General features: G+C 35.1%; 1 protein-coding gene across 2 annotated transcripts; it reads right to left on the bottom strand.

Annotated features, from left to right (window-relative positions):
• Positions 1-17247: 17247 nt before the first annotated feature.
• Positions 17248-22120, bottom strand: LOC129904725 (putative respiratory burst oxidase homolog protein H). 2 transcript variants are annotated; one of them, XM_055980310.1, is made up of 14 exons: positions 21749-22120; positions 21442-21601; positions 20755-20803; positions 20566-20679; positions 19680-20486; positions 19315-19407; positions 19096-19211; positions 18912-19014; positions 18513-18604; positions 18288-18435; positions 18073-18204; positions 17840-17968; positions 17678-17756; positions 17248-17542 (listed from the first exon to the last, which is right to left on the bottom strand). In XM_055980310.1, exons 1-14 carry the CDS (start codon positions 21954-21956, stop codon positions 17433-17435), a joined length of 2340 nt encoding a protein of 779 aa, XP_055836285.1. In that variant the 5' UTR covers positions 21957-22120; the 3' UTR covers positions 17248-17432. The 2 variants fall into 2 exon arrangements, with proteins under 2 accessions (XP_055836285.1, XP_055836286.1); XM_055980311.1 differs by lacking the exon at positions 21749-22120 and having other exon boundaries at positions 20566-20672; positions 21442-21472.
• Between the last annotated feature and the right edge of the window lie 577 nt (positions 22121-22697).

Below are 22697 nucleotides of genomic sequence, written 5' to 3'. Positions count from 1 at the left end.
TAACATTTATGAATTATACTTGGAGTTCTGTGAATGGAACTATCCCCACATTACATATCATTCATGCCAAAAGAAAAAGAAAGGATAGGCTTTACATACCTCTTATGAATTACTCTTAACCACGCTTGTCTCGTCGTCCTCTGAACCTATTTAACATGAAGTAATACTATTATGAGTACACTTTCGACCTTCCGGCTTATAAAGATATAACCAAGTAGCTGTAGGAATACACTTCCCGACTAGTTAAGAAGTTAATGGAAATCGGGCAGTACCTCCCCTGTACCTTGCCCTATTCGAACTTCCAATTACACCTACGATCAGTAAATCCATATCAAAACAATAATCAACATCCATACACAATTATACCACCTCAATACTACGCAATACAAGCTCCAAACAACTCGCCCAAAATTACAACACCAAAATAGGGTTCTTAATCTTTATTTTGCAAAATCTTAACCACACAAATACGGGGTATTATATGGCTGCAACCAGTAGAGTATACAACCATTTTTAATCGTGTTCCAGCCCTGCAACATAGATAAATCACCTCCAAACACAACACCATGCTAACGACAACACTAGCCAAACTTTAACTCGTTAGAATAGGTCAAAACAGTCCCTACACGACCTGTAATATCCTTCAGTCGTAACATACATATTTTTATATTTCCAACTCATATTTATACACCCGTAACATGTTTAAACACTTGACTAAACATGGGAAAAGGGAATCAAGTCATACCTTAACAAACAAGCTTCCAAAACTTGCCGAAAGTTGTAGATTTATATTGAACCTCCTTGCTTCCCCAACTATCAAATTTTACGTGGTTAAACACCTTCCTTTAGGTGGAGAATATATTAGATAATTAATTCACGGAGCAAAATTCTAGGACTTACCTTAAATTGGCCAAACCCGTGGCTACTCTCTCTTGCTTCCTATGTTTTTATCTTCAAAGTTCTAAGTCCAATTGATGAAAGAATGAGAATATATTCAGCAACTTACATGTATATACCTTTGCTTAGGAGGTGACATATGTCATCCCCTAAGGGTGACACGTGTCCAGACCCTAGGGCTCCACCTCATCTATGCATCCAATCCAAAGCTGCCACATGGCAACATGGGATCCACCCCAAGTAGGTGTGTCACCTACTTGATCCAAGTATGTGCATCACCTACTTAGTCCAAGTAGTTGCATTACCTACTTGTTTCGAGTAAGTGCTACATCCCCTTATTCCTCTTTCGTGGGTTCGTAATCTCATCTCACTTTAAAAACCTATGTAATCCTTGCTACCTAAGCTCGACATGTACTCAAGTACCTTAATCATGTACAACATCCAAGTTGGTAACTTACACAAGTAAGTCGAATTTCACGACTCATTACTTGGCCTCAAATTCCTTTTAAATCCTTCCATACCAATTTTCAACCATCACTACTCACGTAGAGCTAGCTTATGCAAAATTTGGGATGGCCTTATACTCTCTTCCTTAGACTTATTTGATAACGTTGTGGGTAATACGAATCACATAGTAGCTTTAGAGAAGCTAAATAAATGTCCCCATGTATCCAAAGTGCAGGGCATAACAATATGTGCCTGTTAATTATATTGATAGTATTGCATGCATGTACGTAATTAAGGAAGATGTAATGAACTTAATGAAATGACTATTCGTGAACAATTACATGCAATAAACCTGTTATTTGATTGTATGTGAACTATTCATTATGGATTATGATTGTGATTGTGGATTAGGTGTAACGTTCCAACCTATATAGAATCGAGTGTCACATTCCTGTACATATTAGATCGGGTGTAACGTACTGATATATATTAAATCGGGTATCATGTTCTGACACATATTGGATTGGGTGTCACATTTCAACACATATTAAATTCAGTACCATACCATTACAAACTAAAAGTTTGGGAGTGGGTTTCATGAGAAGACCAAGTATGTGTTATGGTTCCCTGAAAGAACCAATTGATTATTATAACTTTGATTAATCATGCCCATTGTGTAAACTACAACAAGTTAAGGACTGGAAGTCAAAATGATGCTATAATGTGATATGATTATATGTCTTGATTATATGTGCAATGATAGAGGAATGACACAATTATAATTGAGCATTCCCATCTCGTGTAATAATTGATATGAAAGGACCGAAGATCCAAGTGTTACCAAGTTCATACTTTAGTGATGTCATTTGTGTTAGTAAATTGTGGTGGCGTTATCTATGAAACTGTATATTACTCTTGAATTGATAATTGGTGGTGTGTTCTTGCATATGCTTGTTATGCGTCTGCATCGTAGGTCATGGTCATGGGTAAGTAAGTAGAAAAGAGTTGTTGTGTTGTTTAGTGAGATTAGTTCCTTAGAGTTAGATATTGATGGTATCATGTTGGTACATATGTTAAAGGGGGGATTGGGAAAGGATTCAGAGATTTTGTCTCTGGACAGGCCACCCTGGCGGGAGAAATCCTGCTATAGCGAGGCTGCCATAGTGAGTTAGGTCCCACCATGGTAGGTTAGTGTGGATAAGATGGAAATGAGACTTAGATCACTTAAATATTGCCCCCTTGTAAGTGAGATATCAAATATTCTAAGGTCAGGTGCCAGCGTAAAATCTTGAGAAAAGATAGTAGAGTGGTTAGACAGAGTAAGTGGTGGCCGTATTTCAGAAACTCATCTTTGTAGCGGACCAACTAGAAGTGATAAGTATTAGACTTGAAGAATATTGGAAGGTTAATGAGAATCGTAAGAGTTTGTGCATAAAGGTTTGGCGGGTGTATTTTCTTAAGTGCATGTTTTCTTCTTATTTATTTCTTTATATTATGCGGTGGGTATCAGATTGACCGATGACACTTACTAGTACGCATTTTTTGTACTGATACTACTCTTGCTATACCACTTGTCATATCTGATTGTAGTGTCAATGATGTTCTATAGGTGAAGACGAACATGATCCTCAGACAATTTGTACTCTTTCTTCCTTATGGTGGGAGTTGTGTCATCATTCTATTTATATACTGTATTTTTAGAAGTTCTTGTACCTGTTTATACTAGTATTCTTGAGGGTGTTAAAGTGTCTCATGTAATCAATCTTGGAGCTTTAATTTAATATGTAGTGACTCCATAACTCTTTTATCCTATTATTTGTATTTTGTTAAACTTTCGCTTGATATTTCTGTTTAGGGAATTGAGGGTTCTCTTACTTAAGTGTTAGGGTAGGTGTCTGTACTACCCGATGGATTGGATCATGACAAACTAATATCAGAGCCAAGGTTACCACTCTCCTAGTACAAGAGCAAATATGGAATAGACTCATGCGAATTGGTGTGTTGTCATCCACATCTAATCTTTGAAAAGCTATGAAGCATTCTAGAAAGTCGTTCTTTTTTGTTCTCTTTTTTTGTGCGGTCTGTCACTTGTGGTATGGGTTGAGTTAAATTGGTATCTCTTTATTTTAATTGGTATCTCAACAAAGTAAACTGGATGCCCTTGTCATGGCTAAGGGGACACAAGCAAGAGAAATTAGAACCAAGAAGGTTCTAATTAGTATCTGGCCTTAAAGGTTATGTAAATGCATGGATGATCAACTAATGGTCATCCATGAAGAAAATTAAGTTAATAATTTTGACTTTTTTGTATGATGTAGCCTTGAATTATGATTATGTGCAGAGTATTGCCTGAATAACTATTAATATGTAAAGTGTACCTACTGAGTGATATGATGTGATTATGTGCATAGTATTGCCTAATCTACCTGCAGTGTTTAGTGTGTACTTTCCTGAATATTTAAAATTATGTGAGATATGATTGCTTAGATTTCTGTGAACTTATTGTCAGAAAAAGAGTCAAAACTTGGTTATGCGCAATAGTCTAATGATAAAATACAATGAAAATAATGAACGAATCTCTGATGTGTTGTGTGATATACTTGTGTGAGGAAATACCACTATTAATTATGTATGGACTTACCGATCGTGAATATGGTAAGGGAGAGAAATGATTTGTGACTGTAGAGAAAGACTAATTTCAGGACAGTCAAGATTGATTGAGAATTAGGTGATAAAAGGATTATTGTTGCATAATAGCAAAAATTGTTGTTATGAAAGATTTCCTTAACATGTTTCACAACTGGTTTTAAATAATGTGATGCTGAATTTTTATCTATAAATTGTTTGGTTTGATCTTGAAATTATGTTAAAGGTTTTAATGTAATTTCATATATTTATGAAGTCAAGACTTGAGCCTGAGAGTTCGGGCTATGTTGTACTTATGATTATAATTGTTTAAACTATTGATTTGAGTTTATGATAACTCAATACTTTAGTTGTTTCTAAACTGTGTTTCTATTTATCATGATGTTATTGGTTTAATGTGGGTGATGAATAGATCTTTGTGGTGTGCGTGTTTGTTTGTGTTAAGATAATGGGGAGAAGTTCTTGTGTGTATAAAGCTAGGTTAGATCTTGGGATGAACTCAGCCAAGTCTAATTAGGAGAGTTAATCTCTGACTTAATTTTGACCCCAAAAGTCAATAGTGATCTCAAGGAGCAGGGAAGAAGGGGGAAGCCTTCAGGAAATTGTTCCCTGGAGACTGACCCTATAAGGACCCTGAAAGTCAATAGTAATCTCTTACTTGTTTATTTAATTTAAGATTAATATTTATTTTATTTAATAAGGAAATTATCTATTCTATTCGACTAGTCCTGGGTTTGAATTTCGGGCAACCTACTATCATATCAAAATTCTAATTCTTTGTAGAGAGGTCCGTATTTTTCAAATCAACTTCATTAAAAATTTGAATAGATCCAGATACTCGACTCTATAACTTTTATCCTTGATGAGTAACGACTTATGTTAAAATGATAATGTGTAGTTAATGAGAGAACCATTGTTGATTGAGTACTTACGATTGAATATGAATTCATATGTAAGGAATATGATATTTGAAGTTAGAAAAATAACCTGTAATGGGTTGAGTAGTATTGGAGATTTTCCATAGGCTTATTGAATGAAGAGTGATCATTATCTGATAGTAACTCCTGGAAAAAAAAGTTATGGCAAAATGATTGGGATTTTGAACTAAGTTGAATTGTTTATGATCGATGATCTTTAGTATCAGAGTTGGTTAAGGGAGTGGGGTTAGTGGACGATTTCTTAATCAGTCTCATTCCTCTTGTAGGTCATGATAATACTTTGTGACTATTGCTCTTCGAGTGAGGGTGATCTGCTCGTTATAACATTGGTTAGGTTGTAAGTGCTCGATAAAGTTACCCCCTAGTAAGAGAGCTGACTAGAATTCAGGCCTATAACAGATTCCAATGAAATTTATTTATTGTGTAGTTTAGAGATATTTGGTAGCCCTAGGTGTAGTGTTTGGGAAAAATTAAGGTGGTATTATGATATTGAGGGACATGGTATCCCATAGAAGCTTTCAGAATGAAATTCGAGTTAGTAGAACTCTAGATATAACATTTGTCGTAGTCTGGGATGTTGACATTTGAATTTTGTGTTGTTTATTTAGTGAAATTGAGACTACTCGGGGTTACTGCCTCGCCTATGCCGCCATAGCGGGAGGCATGCCACTAAGGCGGAGTCTTCATAGTGGGATCATAGCTATCATAGCAGGGTCATTCATGAGGTAAAGTAGAAAAATTTTGTGGACCCATTTTCTCTTCCTAGCTCAGTCCAATAGCAAGGTCATTTTGGGCGCTTAAGCCTTGGGTTACGTAGTCCTTCATTAGTTAGTAATGAGTCATTACGTTATTTCAAAAAACTTCAACCGACTCGTGCCTACTCTTCTATTTATCCTTCGGGGTCAAACGAGAGCTAAATTGGTATCTATTGTAATGACTCAAACCGTCATTATCTAAAAAGGGTAAAATTTTTAGAAATTAAAATTACTAGCTTGTACCATCTGACCATAGTGGGAATAACTCTACCATAGCAGCCCCGCCATGATGGGATGAGAGCCGCCATGATGGGACCGACAAAACAAAATTAAAAGACGTAAATTCTTATTTTCTACTTCTTTTCTTAAGTGTCAAAATAGATAAGGGTTATCCTAAAAAGGCTGCTCTAGGCTTGGACAGAAGGGAAGAAGAGAATTCTAGTGCAAGAAAGGCTGCAAAAAATGAATTTCAGGCCCATCTTCATTGTTTCTCCTTTCAAAAGCCAATGATCATGATATAATCCTTCTACAGTTGTTTGGCACCTAGGTAGCTAGGTTTTTCTTAATTGAGTAGTTGTAAAACTTCTTCCACTGCATATTATATTGTAGATTGACGGGAGATTTCATACTTAGGCCTTTGAGTAAGGAGTCTAAATGGTTGAATGATTGTCAATTGCTGCTTAGAACATGAATATATATGTATATAGATCTTGATTAGCTTGTGACTAGTAGTAGTGGTGTAGTACTTGTATGTAGACATTGATAATAACTGTTTAGAGGGTCAATAACTCTTGTGAGATTAAATGTAGACAATTGTTTGGTTATTATAAGATCCTGCGACTTGAGAGTTATCGAAGGGAGGTTCAATATTGGCTATTGGTGTATATATAGGAATAGTCTTACACAAATAATTATGTTTGTTCATGTTGACTATTCCTTGTGAATTACTTGACTAATGTGTATCATGAAATAAAGGGTTAATATGAATGACTTTATGTTGATGAATCTTATTCTACGAACCTATTTGACTATCTATGGCTATAGGTAATGGTTTATTTCCTGTCTGTGTTATATGTGCTTGTTAACTATGATTGATAGCATTGCATGATTGTATGTGATTAAGGAAGATGTAATGAACTTGATGAAATGACTATTCGTGAACAATTGCATGCAATGAACATGTTACTTGACTGTGCAAGTATATGAACTATTCATTTTGGACTGTGATTGTGATATTTGATCGAGTGTCACATTCTGATATATATTAGACATGGATCAAGTATCTCATTCTGACACATATTGGATCGGGTGTCATATCTCAATATATATTGGGTCGAGTGTCATGTTTCAATACATATTAAACCGGGTGTCATATTCCGACACATATTGGATTGGGTACCACACCAATCCAAACTAATAGTTTAGGTATGAATTCCATAAGAAGACCAAATATGTGTTATGGCTCCTTAAGAGAACTAATTGATTATTGTAACTATGATTAATCATGCCCATTGTGTAAGCTAATTCAAGTTAAGGATTGGAATCTGAGCGATGCTCTAATGTGATATGATTGTGTATCCCAATTATATATGTGATGATAGAGGAACTGACAGAATTATAATTGAGCATGTCCATCTCATGTAATAATTGATATGACCGAAGGTCCATGTGTTACCATGTTCATACTTTAGTGATGTTATGTATTTTAGTAAATTGTGATGGCATTATCTGTGAAACTGTATATTTCTTCTGAAATGATAATTAGCGGTGTATTCCTGCATATGCTTGTTATGTGTCCGCACAGTAGGTATGAGGTCATAGGTGAGCAAGTGGAGAGGAGTTATTATGTTGTTTAGTGAGATTAGTGACTTGGAGTTATTTATTGATGGTGTCCTATTGATACATATGTTAAAGGGGGATTGGGAAAGGATTCGACAATTCTGTCTTCGGGCAGGACGTCTTGGCTGGAGGAATCTCGCTATGGCGCGGCTACTATAGTGGAATAGGTCCCGCCATGGTGGGATTATGTGGATAGGATTAAGAGGAGCCCTAGACCACCTAAATATTTCTCTCTTGCAAGTGAGATGCCAAATATTCTAAGGTCATGTGTTGGTATTAAAGTTTGAGAAAAGGTAGTAGATTTGTTAGACGGAGTTAGTGATGGCCGTAATTCAGAAACTTCTCTATGTGATAGAACATATAGGCCTTGATCTATATTAGAGTTGGAAGTGGACCAATATAATGAATAAGTGTTAGGCTTGAAGAACATTGGGAGGTTAATGAGAATGGTAAGAGTTTGTGCATAAAAATTTGGCTCATGTATTTTCTTAAGTGCATGTTTTCTTCTTGTTGATTTTTTTATATTATCGGTGGGTATTGAATTGACCGATGATGCCTACCAATATGTGTTGTTTATATAGATTCTACTCTTGCTATGCCACTTGTCAAGTCTGATTATAGAGTCAGTGATGCTCCATCAGGGAAGACAAAGATGATCCTCCAATAGTTTCTACACTTTCTTTCTTATAGTGGGAGATGTGTCATCATTCTATTTATATATTGTATCTTTAAAAAATCTTGTACCTGTTTAGAATTATATCCTTGAGGGTGTTAGAGTGTTCCTTCTTGGCTTTAATTTAATATATAGCGACTTCATAACTCTTTTAGCCTATTATTTATATTTTGTCAAACTTTCACATGATATTTTTATAGGGGATTAAGGGTTCCCCTCCTTATATTTTAGGGTAGATGCTTGCACAGCACGGTGCGTTGGATCGTGACATAAAGCGATTTAAAACCAAGTCAAACTTGGTTTAATTAGGTTCTTGAATTTCCTTAACCTATTTTACTAAGATACTCTAGATTTATCACCATATCGATATCGAGAGAGAGAGAGATACGAATTTCTTGAAGAGAAAAAGAATCAATTATAACAACAAGAAGAACTTGTTTCTATCAAGAGTCATTCATATAGTTTTTGAGTTTTAAACTTCTGATAGTTAGATTCTTGTGGTCCTCGAATGCATACTTTTATACATTCATCATGATCTATATAAGGTGTTGATTTTGTGTAGTAAAAGGCTTTAATTACATACTAGGGAAAGTCTTTGCAGAAGTTGGAGAATGTACCAACAATTAGAAAAGAATTATTGAGGATTGGGGTAGGGGATACTAAAGTCAATTCCTTAGGTGTACAAAGAGTTGTAACTTTTAAAGTTGTTCAAGTTATGATAAATATATACACTACTAAAAATAGTTAAAAAGGCAAAATGTAATGACCCTAAAGGTTATTTTTGGAAATTTTTAAAAAATAATTATTTTATTCCTCCTAAGAGTTGCTTCAAGTCACGACGTTTAATCAGTTTGCGAGGTTGATTTTGTAATTTGATTGAAAAGTTGTGATTCTTGAAAGCCTTGAGTCTTGAAAGAGTTAAAGTTGTTAAAAGTGGTTTTTGGTAACAACCGGAGTTTTGAATCTCAAAATGGAATTATGTCAGTTCCTTCAGCTCAAGAATGTGAAATTTTGTTTAGGAGTGTCATCATTTTCAGTTTTGAAATCTTAATGTGGAATTGAGTCCTTGATTTCGGTGTAAGGATGCTTGGAATAGATTTTCGACGATTTCATTGGATTCCAGAGATGATTTTAGGCCTAGGTGAGGTCTTAGTTGAATTTTCAAAGGTTTCGAGGGCAATTTGCTATTTTTGAGTGTTAAGTTGGTATATTTGACTTTATGGTTTTCGGGTCAAGGAGACCTCAAGTCTGTGTATTGATTATTCCATTGAATCTAGAACGTCGAGTTTGGGTAGCATATCTGATTTGTGTACTTGGAATTTTGAATGAATTTCGAGGGTCCTTTTCGATCGATTTTGTGCCTTGATATTTTTATTGATGTTGTTGTTTGGTATCAGCTAATTTGTTCATCGCGGTCGCAAGACCAACTCTTATAATTGCAAAGGTGTATTATCCAAGCATTGCAATTGCGTGGGGGGATATCACGATCGCGTATCTTTGTGCCAGTACACATCTTAATCATGTAGGGACTTGTTGTGATTGTGATGGTTAAATTAAGTGACAAACCATTTTACTCATCGTGATCGCGAGGTCAGGGATTACGATCGTGAAGAGATATTGTGAACTGGACAGAATTCTTTGCGTAAAATTAGGGTTTCATCCCCATTTCACAACTGTTGATGCTTGTAAGCTTGGTAGAGGCGATTTTCAAAGAGTTTTTCAAGATTTTTCATTTGGGTAAGTGATCTTAACTCAGATTTTTCATCACCCATTAATTATATTATGATTTTAACCCTTAATGATTGATTTTTACTTTAAAAATTGAAGGTTTTCTCAAAAATATGGATTCTTAATAAAATTGGGATTTCTAGCTCGTTTTCAACTCTTTTTCGAAGTGATTTTCACTAATGGATTTGGATAGCATGATCTTTATATAAGTTTTCAAATTTGACCCTTACACCCAAGAATGAAATTTTGGGTCATTCAGGACCCGATTTTTAAAATTAATGATAACAATGTTGTTGTTCTTGAATTCTTATTGTGATTCCATATTTGAATAGATTGTTTTGATTTGGAGACCTATCAAAAATGAAAAACCTAAGTGCCGGAGTGACTGTTTGATTTCTTATAAGGCAAGTAGACATCTTAACTTTTTTAAGTGTATTGAACCATGAATGTCATTGTGTGCTGGGGAATAATGGGGATTGGTGAAGGATTTCTTATATCTCATGTTGTGATAGTTGTTGAATGAGCTCTAATAATGGCAAAAATAGAGTAAAAGAAGGAATTTGTTGGTTTGTGATATAAGATTGCCTAGAATGGTTAGAATAATAGCATCAATTTATTCATGATGTTGTGTTGAGATTATCTATATTGGATTACGATGGTGAAAATTGTATTTCTATCATTTGTAATTCCTCTCGTTGAATATTTGCACATATCTTCTTGCATTGATGCTAGACAAATGTTGTGATGATGATTTGAGAGGATGAGAGAAAATAGGGAATGGGCCACACGAGTCATGATAGATTCATATTGAGAGGAAATAGGGGAAGGATCACACGAGCCGTGATAGATTTATATTGAGAAGAAATAGGATCAGGCCAAACGAGCTGTGGCGGATTCATATTGAGAGAAAATAGGGGACAGACCACACGAGTCGTGGTAGGCACATGCACTGATAAGTTCCTCACAGGTTCTGGACTGAGATTTAACGGGTGTGTATCGGTAGGACAAACACGCATCATCTTTTATGACATTGCATTTATTATATTGCACTTCATCTTTGTTCTTACTATCCATGAGTGTTGAATTATGAAAGTTTGTGGTGATCTACCTGTATGTGTTGAGGTGCAAGTTGTGATGTTCTATATGTGCTCTGTTGTTGTGAATGAGAGTTGTTAGTTTGGGTTAAATTATTCTATGCAGGTTGTAGTATGTGGAGGTTCGGATGGTGTGTAATGGAGTTCTTATATTCAGTATGGTTTGCGTAGATGTTATTGAAATGCTTGCTGAGTTACGTTATTGTTTGGTTCTCACTCCTTACTTTCTACACTTGGGTAGGTTACAAGAGAATCACCATGATTTTACTTTCTTATCTTCTATGTCTAAGGCTTATTGTTGAGAGTTGTGAGGTAACTACTTATTATCTCAACAGATACCTCTTACTCCTTTGCTATGTTCTTGTTCTGTTCTAGAAACAATGACATCGAGACTTGCATTTCTTTCGAATCTATTGTATTTTATTAGACGCTTGTATACGTGATAACCAATTTTGAGGTTATATTTGAGTTATTTTAAATTATCTGCGTCATTGAAACTATATTATTCTTTCATTCTATTTTAATTAGTATTTTCTATTTTCTTTGGATTTAAACTAATTTAACTGGGTGGGATAAAAAAAGTATTATCACATCTATTTTTGGATCGTGACACAAAAGAACTTAAGTGAGAAGAAAGAATAGCAATAAAAGGACACAATTAAATATGTTGAATCACCTCAAGATAATACTTTTTAGTTTGTAAAGTGGTCATTTTTTCCTTTACCTAGTAGAAGACAAAGATAGGGGCGTGCAATAATGAACCGACCAATAAATCAAATCAAAAAAATGATATTGGGTTATTACTTTTGGGTTATTGGATTAATGAATTTTAATGATATTGGGTTATTTAGGATTGGCGGTAGAATTTTTGTGCCTTAGGTGGGTGACCTGACTAGACTTATTTTGGAAGAGACTCATTGTTCGAGGTATTATATCCATCCGGGAGCAATCAAGATATATCATGATCTAAACCAGCACTATTGGTGATGTGGGATGAAAAAGGACATTGCAGAGTTCATGTCCAAGTGTTTGACTTGCCAACAGGTAAAGTGTGAGCACTAGCGGCCTGGGTGTATGAGTCAGAGGATGCCTATTCCCCCTTGGAAGTGGGAAATGATCACTATGGACTTCGTTGTGGGTTTATCTCCCACTGTGGGTGGTTATATTCTATATGGGTGGTTGTGATAAACTGACTAAGTTTTCCCATTATATTCCAGTTAAAGTGAGGTACATAGCGGATAAGCTAGCCCATTTGTATATTAGTCAGATCGTTCGGCTTCATGGTGTCCAGTATTCATTGTTTTGGATCGGGGTTTAGTATTTACTTCGTATTTTTGGCAGGCATTACAACATAGTTTTGGGACTAAACTTGATATGAGTACAACCTTTCACCCATAGACCGATGGTCAGTCCGAGTGGATGATTTAGGTGTTGGAGAACATGCTCCGAGCTTATGTTATTGATTTTGATGCTAGATGGGATCAACTTTTGCCCCTAGCGGAGTTTGCCTACAACAATAGTTATCAATCCAGTATCCAGATGGCCCCATTTGAGGCTTTATATAGTAGGCGGTGTCGATCTCCCATTGGGTGGTTTGATTTAACTGAGATGGACTCTTTAGACACAGACTTGCTTAGAGATGCTATGGATCAGGTTTGTATGATTCAGGGTAGACTCTTGACAGCTCAGAATAGGTAGAAGATTTATGCAAACTGGAGAGTTTAACCATTGAATTTCATAAAGAGTGATCATGTTTGGCTACGAGTGTCGCCCATGAAGGGCGTGATGCGGTTCAAAAGAAAGGGCAAGCTCAACCCTCGATTCATTGGTCCATTTGAGATTTTGGCGCGAGTTGGAGATGTGACTTATAGATTGGCCTTACCACCTAGCTTATCGGCTGTGCATAACGTGTTTCATGTTTCCATGCTCCGAAAGTATGTTCCAGATGAGTCCTACATGTTATCACTCGATTGAGTGGAGTTGGGTCCAAACCTGACATTTGAGGAGGAGCCTATAGCCAGTCTAGATAGGCAAGTCCGTAAGCTTAGAACCAAGGAGATAGATTTAGTGAAGGTACAATGGAAGCACCGTTCAGTAGAAGAGGCGACTTGGAAGACGAAGGCTGATATATGTGCTAGATATCCCCATTTTTTAGGCTTCAGGTATATTTCTCTACTTTATGTTCGAGGATGAACATGGTTTTTAGTGGTGGATAATGTAATGACCCGTTAGGTCATTTCGAAAATGAGTCCTCCCTCTTTCACAAAATACCCTTTTTGTATATTTAAATTGGTAAGTGTGGACCATTCAGTAACCACGGCTAAGTAGTTGAGGAGTGATTTTAGATAAGTAATTTAATTAGAGGACTAAATTATTAATTTATTTAATACCTTATACCACTTTAGTTATTAAAATAAGTTAGTGGGGTTTGTCATTTTTAGTATATAACTTGTTTGAAAAAGGAAAAAAAGAAAAAAGAAAAAGAAACACAGAAACTTACCTCACGAAGAAGAAGAGAGAACGTCGCACAACCTTCAGGTGAACAAGATCTAATGTTACTTTTTATATATTAATTGTTAGGTAGAAATATATTATTATAATAATTTTAATAATTGAAGTTGTGGATAGGAAATTGAAACTTCAAAATTTAGTGGCAGTAACACAGCATTTGAATTAGGGAAAAATAAAGAAAAAAGGGAAAGGCTTGGGTGGCTAATGATTAAGGGTAATTGAGTAGTGATTGCTTAGGATACATATAGGAATATAGGGTGTATACTTGAGGCGCTGCAAAATTTATTTTGTCCGTGAGTTAGCATACAGTTTGTTTCTTTTCCAGATTTGTCTTTTAATTATTACATTATATTTCATGTTTTGATATATTGAGATAGGTAATTAAATAATAAGGTATTATATTATACGAATATAATTAGATTTATGTTATTGGAGGAATTGAGGTTTAACCCTAGGCTTGAATTCTAGAGAATTAATTATAAAATTGGATGAGTTTTGGGGTCTAGGATAGACATATAATAATATGAGTGTTGTTAGTTTTGAAATCTTATTGTGATTATTTATTTCACTAGATTATATTGATTTGGAGCCCCAACGAATAGGAAAGGCTCAAGTCTCAGAGTAATTGCTTGATTATTTGAGGCAAGTGAACTTCTAAACCTCACTTTAAGCTTGTAGATGCTAGTATTTCCTTGTTATGTGTGTTAGGAGATAATGAGAATCGGACTGGATTATTGACTGTATGACTAATCTTAAAAATGGAGATGAGGGGTATAAAATGGCAATCTAATGAAGTGTATTGGTGTGATCGATGTGATGAGATTATTGACTTATTTTGGACATGTGAAGTGACTATATTGATATGAGATGTGAAAATTATTATTGATATCATGCTATTGTTGTGAATTATATGAACCTTAATTGATTGCATTGGTTCTGATAAACTGTGCTGAGACTAAAAAATGATGTGAAACCAAGGGGTCGGGCCACACGCTCCGTGGTAGATATTATGAAATAAAGGGGTCGGGCCACACGCTCCGTGATAAGATATGTATATTGAGGGGATGGGTCACACGCTCCGTGCCAGGTTACATGGACAGAATTATCCCTCATGGGTTCCATACTATGATTCAGCAGATGTTTACCGATAGGATAGACATACATCACTTCATTGCATTGCATTACACCATTTTGATATTTGTGAATTCGTGTTTACCCCTTATTGTTCTATATATGTTGAACTTGACTTGACATGATTCATTTAATGAATCTATTGATGAGTATTCGTGAACTATATTATTATTATTGTACAAAGTGTAGAGTTGGGCTGATTTTATGTAGGTTGTAGTTAAGGAGGTTCGGTTGGATGACAGGAGTATTTGTAATCTATTGAGCTTGGCTTAATTTTAGTTGTCCACTTGCTTAGTACCATGTTGTTTGGTACTCACCCATTCCTTCTACACTTGTGTAGGTTATGAGTCTGGACCTGCTTGATATTCTAGTGTTTCCTACCACATCCGAGGCTATCATTTCGAGTGTTGTGCTAGTTGTTACATCCATCTAGCGGACACCTCTTACTCTTTTATTATGTTTTAGTCCTATTCTAGAGACAAAGACTGTATATTCTTTCGTATTTCAATAATGTATTAGTGGCTTGTACACGTGACAGTCAGTCTTGGAGGATTTTGAGATTATTTACTTGTTTTTGACTAAGTTAAACCTTGTTTTATCTCATTTATTTCCGCATTTACTTTTCATTGGGTTTTAGGCTAACTTATCTCGGTGGGTTGAGATGAGTGTCATTACACCTGGATTCGGATCGTGACAGTTTTCACGTTAGTTACTATTGTTTTTATTTTATGAGCATTATGTAAAATTACATTATTGTCTTGTCGCGTCAAATTGTTGGAGAAGTCATATAATTATTTTATGAGTATTCTCTTATTGGGTAAACCGAACCATTAAGGATCAAAATCGATAAGAAAAATATCTTATTGATTTGTTATTGATTTAGCATATTTCAAAATTAAAAATCGATAAATCGAACCGATAATACATAAAATCGAATCAAATTGATCGATGCACACTCCTAGACAAAGAGAGAACAAAAAGTATAACTCAAAAAAAATTGACTTTTAAGTTGTTGTCTTTTAGCTATTTAAACTTTTTAAAATTTAACGAGTTGACTTTTGTATTTTTGGTATTAAACTAAGGACTCGTTTAGTATTTTAAATTTATTTGAATGGTTTTTTGGCCTTACATCTTAAAATACACCATTTTATATAATAATCAATTTAGTGTGATCGAATAGTTATTCCATTCTTTTACTTTTAAATTGTCTAGTTTTTCATCTAATAATCATATTTTATTCTTGATGTACTTTACTTTTTTATAATAGGTTTATGTCGATTAGAAATTTGATAAAGGGTGTGCTAAATTTTTTCCAAATTGTGGTAAGGATGTGCGAAATTAAATATACACTCATAACAATTAATATTTAAGCTTTGTGCACTGGACCACCCGTCGCTTAAGGTGGCTCCGCCCATGTTGATGTTCTTAATTGATGTATGTGGCATTATGTAATGATAAAAAATGAACAACGGTTTGGCCTATCGGATATTGACTTTTAAATTTACTAATCCGCTAGCCAACCTATAAGATATCGATTGGTTCGATAACGGATTAGCAATTATCTAACGGTTATCGAGCGGTGTATTAGCTAACCTCTAATTCATTTTTATGGTACATTTTTCCCTATAAATGCACCTACAAAAGAGATGACTTCTTTTCACTATTTTAAATGTAGTGAGCCAGGGGATTCTTAACGTCTTTACCTCTTTTAAACTTTAGTATATTTTTTTAGTTTGCTGACTTGCTCTCTATTCTTGAAGGAAAATATATAATTATAGAAAAGTAAATAAGTTTTCCTGGCTTTACGACTTTAGCCTTTTGGAGTTAGGACTAACAAAGGAAAATATACAATTACTCTTATATATATTATGGTAAAATATTAATTGAAGCTAATATACCTAAAATAATAGTGTAAGTATGGTAATTTTTAACGGGATAATGGTTTACCCAATAAGAAAATTGAATAATCTGCCTTCAGACTAATAAGCCGTTAATTATAAAATTTTAATCTGTTTTCCAACCGTTTATTCAATAACCCAATGCCAATAAGCCAATTTTGCGGTTGGCTTATCGGTTACGGTTCGGTTTTGAACACCCCTATGTATCCCAGATACATGCAAATCACATACACTCCAGATTCATGTATCTGGTGTGATTCGCATGTATCTGGGATACCAGATATATAGGAGAGTGACAAGAGATATGGAAGGGAGGCGAGCGAGATTTATCTATGTGTCCCAGCTACATGCGAATCCACTTGAATACAATGTATCTAGAACAAATTACACATAATTTTGATCTCACGTATCCCGAGATACATGTATCTGGACGCATCAAAATCTGATAAGATTCATAATATTGCAAGTAGAGTGTATATAACTAATTAACTCCTAAACTAATGGAATTTCTGTAAGTTTTCCTAAAGAAGAATTTTCATGTGTTTGACGCATTAAAAAAAATCAAGCCGCATGTGAGATCCTTTAGGCATGTAGACTTTCTCTAGCAGCATAAGCTTTATGTGGTCACACAGACTTGTGAGAATGGGAAGAGATGATCCTTCTGACTATAGTATCACCTGATGCTCTCTAAAACTTAAAGGAGAGATACATAAAAACTTGAGACTGAATGTACAAATTTGCAACAAATGAAAATCCACTATTAAATTTCCCTAAATAAACTTTTACAGCTAACTAGTATACAGTACAATTTAACTGCAAACATATCGATACTGACGTTTGTAGTGAACTCTCAAGATATGAAATCATCGCGTACTCTAGAAGTTCTCTTTGTGGAAGTTGAAGCGTGTGGATGAATTTAAGCTAAATTCTTGACACAACTTTTTGAGTGGTTTGGTAAGTGTGGGACTTCCACAGTAGAAAACACCTGCAATAGACCATAATGTTTCAAACATGTTTTTATAGACTGAACAATGAAGTAGTTCAGTGTCCATCCGAGAAATTAAAGTTGATGTTACGTTATAGTCTAAGAATTTGGTGTTCAAAATTAAAGGAGGCTTACCAATGCGAGATGATGGATGAGAAGCTGCCAATTGAGCAAACACCCTTTTCCAATTTGGTCTAGCAAAATGTGTTCTTATCTGTCGTAGAACCAAGTGTTAGCACAGTTTTATTAAAAAGTTGAAGTTAATAGTGTAGTGGTCATTAGATCTCAGGAAAATACCCTGCTTTCTGAGACTACATCAACTCCATTTTTAGCATGTTGAAGTGACTGGACCATTGTGATTAGTGCTGATCGTGCGTCTCCTTCTTCGTAAACACTAGTCAAGTAGTTGTGCATTTCTATCACTTCCTGCAGGAGAATATCAAAGTTCCATGAACATGGATAGTGTGTCAGTCTGAGTTTATGCTAATTGAGGAAACTAGTTATTGAGAATCTCAGGGTTCAAAACCAACATTTTCGTCATGTTCAGCAATGTCATCCATTACACCCTTGAACCAGTCGAATGATCCTTGTTCTCGTGTCACCCAATAGAAATATGCTCTTTGAGGACCTTTCTTGCTGGATGATTCGTCATCCTGCTGATTCTGCAGTTGTTGGATAAAGTTATATTTTCTTTCATCTATATGGTTATTATTAACAAAATATTTCTATATGCATAAGCTCTTACATATCCAGATTCCTGGTTTAGTATGTCCTTTATAATGCTGATAAATGGAGTTGCTCCAATTCCTAAGCCAACTAGTAGAAGGATATCATATTTCTTGTAGTTCTGAGCTGGTGCACCATAAGGCCCTTTGATAATGATCTTTGGAAATCTGATTCAAAATGTAAGTTATAAGTTTCAAAGCAACATGAAGATGGAAACTGTTAGCAATAGAACATTGTAGCATACTCGGCTTGAGATTGTTCCGAATCCTTTGGGTTATACGCTTTAGTTTCCATTCTAATAAGACTTCTCGTCCTGGATTGTGTAGCTTGACAAGCCTGCAAATGCAAGCTTTTTGGATACAAAGAGCAAAGAAAAATAGGAATAAAAAACCTTAAGTTCCTTATTCATTTCTGCTAATTATGTATTTTGATTTTGCGAGTCATGACTTAGGAAATTGTCTCATACTATCCTGCACAAAGACATCGCAAAAAGTACACGACAAAATATACATATCTGCCTACTATATGGGTGGATCTACGTTTTCCAAGTTTGTTGTGGTATTAGTTCATACCTTTCTTTACAGACGCACAAAATGAAGAGTAAAAGTTGTTTTAGGAAATGAAACGTAGCATAGTATAATACCTTTTGGAATCTGGTTCTAAGCTCTGTAGTCCAGTCTCCTAATGTACGTATATGGACACTTAAATAGTCGTCGTCCGGTGCAGAAGTGATTGAGAATGGATGCCTGTAAGAGATATAGAAATTTCTTAGCACAAGGATATTGACAGTATTGAATATGTTTGATGAGAATTTGTGCTTCAATTACCATTCGAAGTTTGATATATCTGGACATTTAACGAACAGGTACATTCCGCTCTTGTACCTGAATCCTGGAGGTTTAGTCATATATAGTGCTAGTACATTCCCTGTATATATAACAGCCTGCATTTTTTGTTTTGCGACACAGAAATGAAGCTGAATATTAGAACTTTTGCAATTACCAAGAGTTTTTCATAAATTGATGTAAATTTCTTGAAACTAAAACCTTTTGGACGTTCACGTGGTAGCGGTTCTCATTGATGATAAGAACTCTTTCTGTAGAATATAGAAGTACTGGGACTGCAAGATACATCCATGTCTGCATATCAGAGGTATTCTTGCTCATTCAATCATGACTTTTCGATAGAAATTTCTTTAACTAATATGAAGAAACATTGAACTAGCTGTCAAGAGTATAGAGGTTATATTCATGCTACATTGTTGAAGCTTTTGCTTTTCCACAGCATTTGGACAACAATATGATTTATGTGCATAATATTTGCAGTTTATCAAAGTAAACCTACTACTAGTACTTCTTTCAATACCAGGTTAACAAGTGTGATAAGGTTACCAAAATGCAAGTGGACATACCGTCTTTTTGTACCATTCTTTGGTAAGGAATATGAAGTAGCCGTGGAGGATCAAGAGCACGTATACGAATATCAGCAGATGATGTGCATACCAAAATGCATTAAATCCTGCCAAATGATGAAATGACCATGGCAATTTGATGACATTCCTTCGGAACGAATGTGTTGCCAGTGTGAAGGAGAAAAGCATGAAAAGGGTCATTAGTATCCCCGTTACGCCTGGAACAGATGCTACCAGATCCATGTAAGTTGGTTGATCGTAGCCAAAATTGCTTCCAAGAATTGTCATAAATTTACTCTCTGGGCAGGACGCTAACTTCACAAAGTTGCAAGTTGTGTGAAACAATACATGAATAAAGGCCCCTACAGTAATTCCTAAGGCAACCATTTTGTGAAAATTGATGTTATCATCAAAAGGTATAATAGAACCAAGGAAAGATTCTCTAAGCTGAGTAAGAGTTCTTCTGCAGACTGGAAGGAGAATTAGAGCCATATTGAACTTGAGAGTTTCCCCTGCAGCTTTAGCTAAACAGACACAATGTCCCATAATCTTGAAGGCTTCTCTCCCCTTAAATTGTTGAATCTTCCATATAAATAGTATCAGATTAATGGACAACCACAACGTTACGACCCAAATTCTTTTCCAGTTATCATGTATCTTCTCTGAAGTTTTGCTAAAAAATTTGCTCACTGGAGTTCTATATTGTCTAGGGATCATGGTTTTTGCTAGTGTTTGTGATCTCTTCAAGTTCTTTTTCTCATCTTCTGATCCAACCATTCCTCTTAGTAGAGATTCAAGTTGCCATAGCTGTTCCAAAGTTGAAGATTTTAAAAACAAAAAGAAGAAGAGTTGTATAGAAAGATGGCAACTTTGAGTGGAATTTTACCTCAATATATCCTAAATGATCAGGATCAAACTCTTCCATGATTAAAGCTGCATGTGTTGCTGCATGTTTCTTGAAGTTTGTCAATTTGTTGGCTGCAGCACTCATCACTAGAACCTTTCACAAAAAAGTATTAAGTAGTTTGACTCCCAAAATTAAGAAAGAACATATTCACTTGTATGTTTTTCTCACCTCCTTGACCTCTTCTTCTGATAGTTTCCCATCACCATTCTTGTCACACCTGCAAAACATGGAGGGGTGGAGTTTTTAAACAATGCGTGTTCATTTGAACTCAGTATCTTCAAGGTAGACATAAATACATATAATGGCGGAGCTAGAATTTTCACTAAAGAGGTTCACAAAAAAGTTAAAAGGGGTTTCAATATCTATTATATCTACATAATAAGTAGATTTAACCATGTATAAACAGTGTAATTTTATGCCGGAGAAGGTCCATCCCCCTACCTGGCTCCGCCCTTGAATACATGCATGAAAAAACACTAAAATAAGAAACAGTATTGAATTTTGATCTCATCATTTCACAAGTACAAGAAGTTCAATATCAAGAACATTACAGACTAAATCCATCAAGTTTAAGTCATGAATTCGTTTGTGCTAATGGACATGTTTATTCCCTCCAACAAATGTTCTTAGTTATTCTTCCCTCCCTAACCTCTAGACAGGGGTTTGGCCGAACGCCGCAACTTTAGTTCGAACCATATATTCTTATTTAAAAACCTATTGAATATGTACACATTATTACATTTAGAACTCAGTAACTTTAAAAGGACTATAATCCAGAACTCATAAGCTTCAAACTGTGACTCCGCCCCTACCACAACAACACACACACAAAAAAAGGAACGTACAATTTCTTACATGTCAAAGAAAATATGAAGCCTTGTATCAGGGCATTGAGTTGATATATCATCCCAAAATTCTCTAAGTTCCTCAATTGTTATCCCATTTTCTGCATTAATCTTCTTTCTCCTTGCCATTGTATCAAACAACTCCTCAGCAAATTCCTTGCTTTCCATTCCTTTCATTTCAAAACAAAAAACAAAAACAATGTCACATTATATCGAGGATTCTTAGTAGCTCAGTTGGTCGATTCCCCACATCGTAGCCCCCAATTTAAAAAGAAAACAATCTCCCCTGCAACACCAAAATAATAATTGAAAAATACCTATAGAGGGTCCAAATTTGTCTTTAAAAAGAATTCCATTAACAGCATTTTGATGGAATCTTTTCTCAACACTTTTCCAAGCATCTGCTTCTTTTCCTGTAGTTTTATCAAGAAAATGAAGGCTCTTGAACCCTCTTGCTGCCCCTGATTCTATTCGAACCATTTTTTTTCTTCCTGTTCCTGCATTTTCTAAAGGGTCTTCCGCCATTTTTACTCAATTTTTTTTTCAAGAATGTGTTCAAGTTTTGATGATTATTAAGGATGATCTGCACATAATATGTTGCAGAGATTAATTAATAATGGGAGGTTTGGAAGAAGAAGAGAGGAACTTTATACATGTGGCATAAAGGGTTAAATATGCAAAGTTCGTTAAATTAGTTGTCTTAAATTAATAATATATTTCCGAATTAGTTGTCATTTTAATTATTTTTTCAAGCCGAATCAGTTCCCCCCCCAACCAACCAACACACATGCGCGGAAAAGCGATTATATATATGGAGCGATTCGAGAAGAACGATTATGCGCATATTCTATCCTTTCTACAATGCCTATAGACGAAGTGCTTCGTTTCAGATCAATTGTTCACTAACATCATGCAAGTAGTTTTATTATATTTTTGAAATACTAAAGATAAATTTTATAATCCTAGATAGGAAGGTATGAAGGTTGAGTATTAGAGTAGAAGAGCAGTAGATAGTCGAGTAGTGGAATATTGTCGTATTTTTATGTGGGAGAGATAGGGGCTAGTCTTATCTTTTCCGTAATTAGTCTACGCATGATATCTTTTTCTTTAATTTACTATTATATGTTACTTTATTTGTTTTGTTTATCTTGCTAATTTGTTATCATTTTATTTCTTTCAATCTTGCTTTGATCGCACTTTTTTTGAGTCCAGAGTCTACCGAAACAGTCTTTCTATTCCAAGACAGATAGAATAAGATTTGCGTGA

This window comes from Solanum dulcamara, chromosome 9 (genome assembly GCF_947179165.1).
Source record: "Solanum dulcamara chromosome 9, daSolDulc1.2, whole genome shotgun sequence".
In the NCBI taxonomy this organism is placed as follows: Eukaryota; Viridiplantae; Streptophyta; class Magnoliopsida; order Solanales; family Solanaceae; genus Solanum; species Solanum dulcamara.
The sequence above is the reverse complement of the archived record's forward strand: the minus strand, read 5'-3'. Positions and strand labels throughout refer to the sequence as shown.

Bases quoted from the DNA above. Each gene is read 5' to 3' on its own strand.
- LOC129904725 (XM_055980310.1), bottom strand. From the start codon at position 21,956: ATGGCGGAAGACCCTTTAGAAAATGCAGGAACAGGAAGAAAAAAAATG. The intron at 19,212-19,314 runs GTTTTAGTTTCA...CAAAAAATGCAG, and splicing joins ACCACGTGAACGTCCAAAAG to GCTGTTATATATACAGGGAA. The intron at 17,543-17,677 runs GTAAGCCTCCTT...GGTCTATTGCAG, and splicing joins TCATCCATCATCTCGCATTG to GTGTTTTCTACTGTGGAAGT.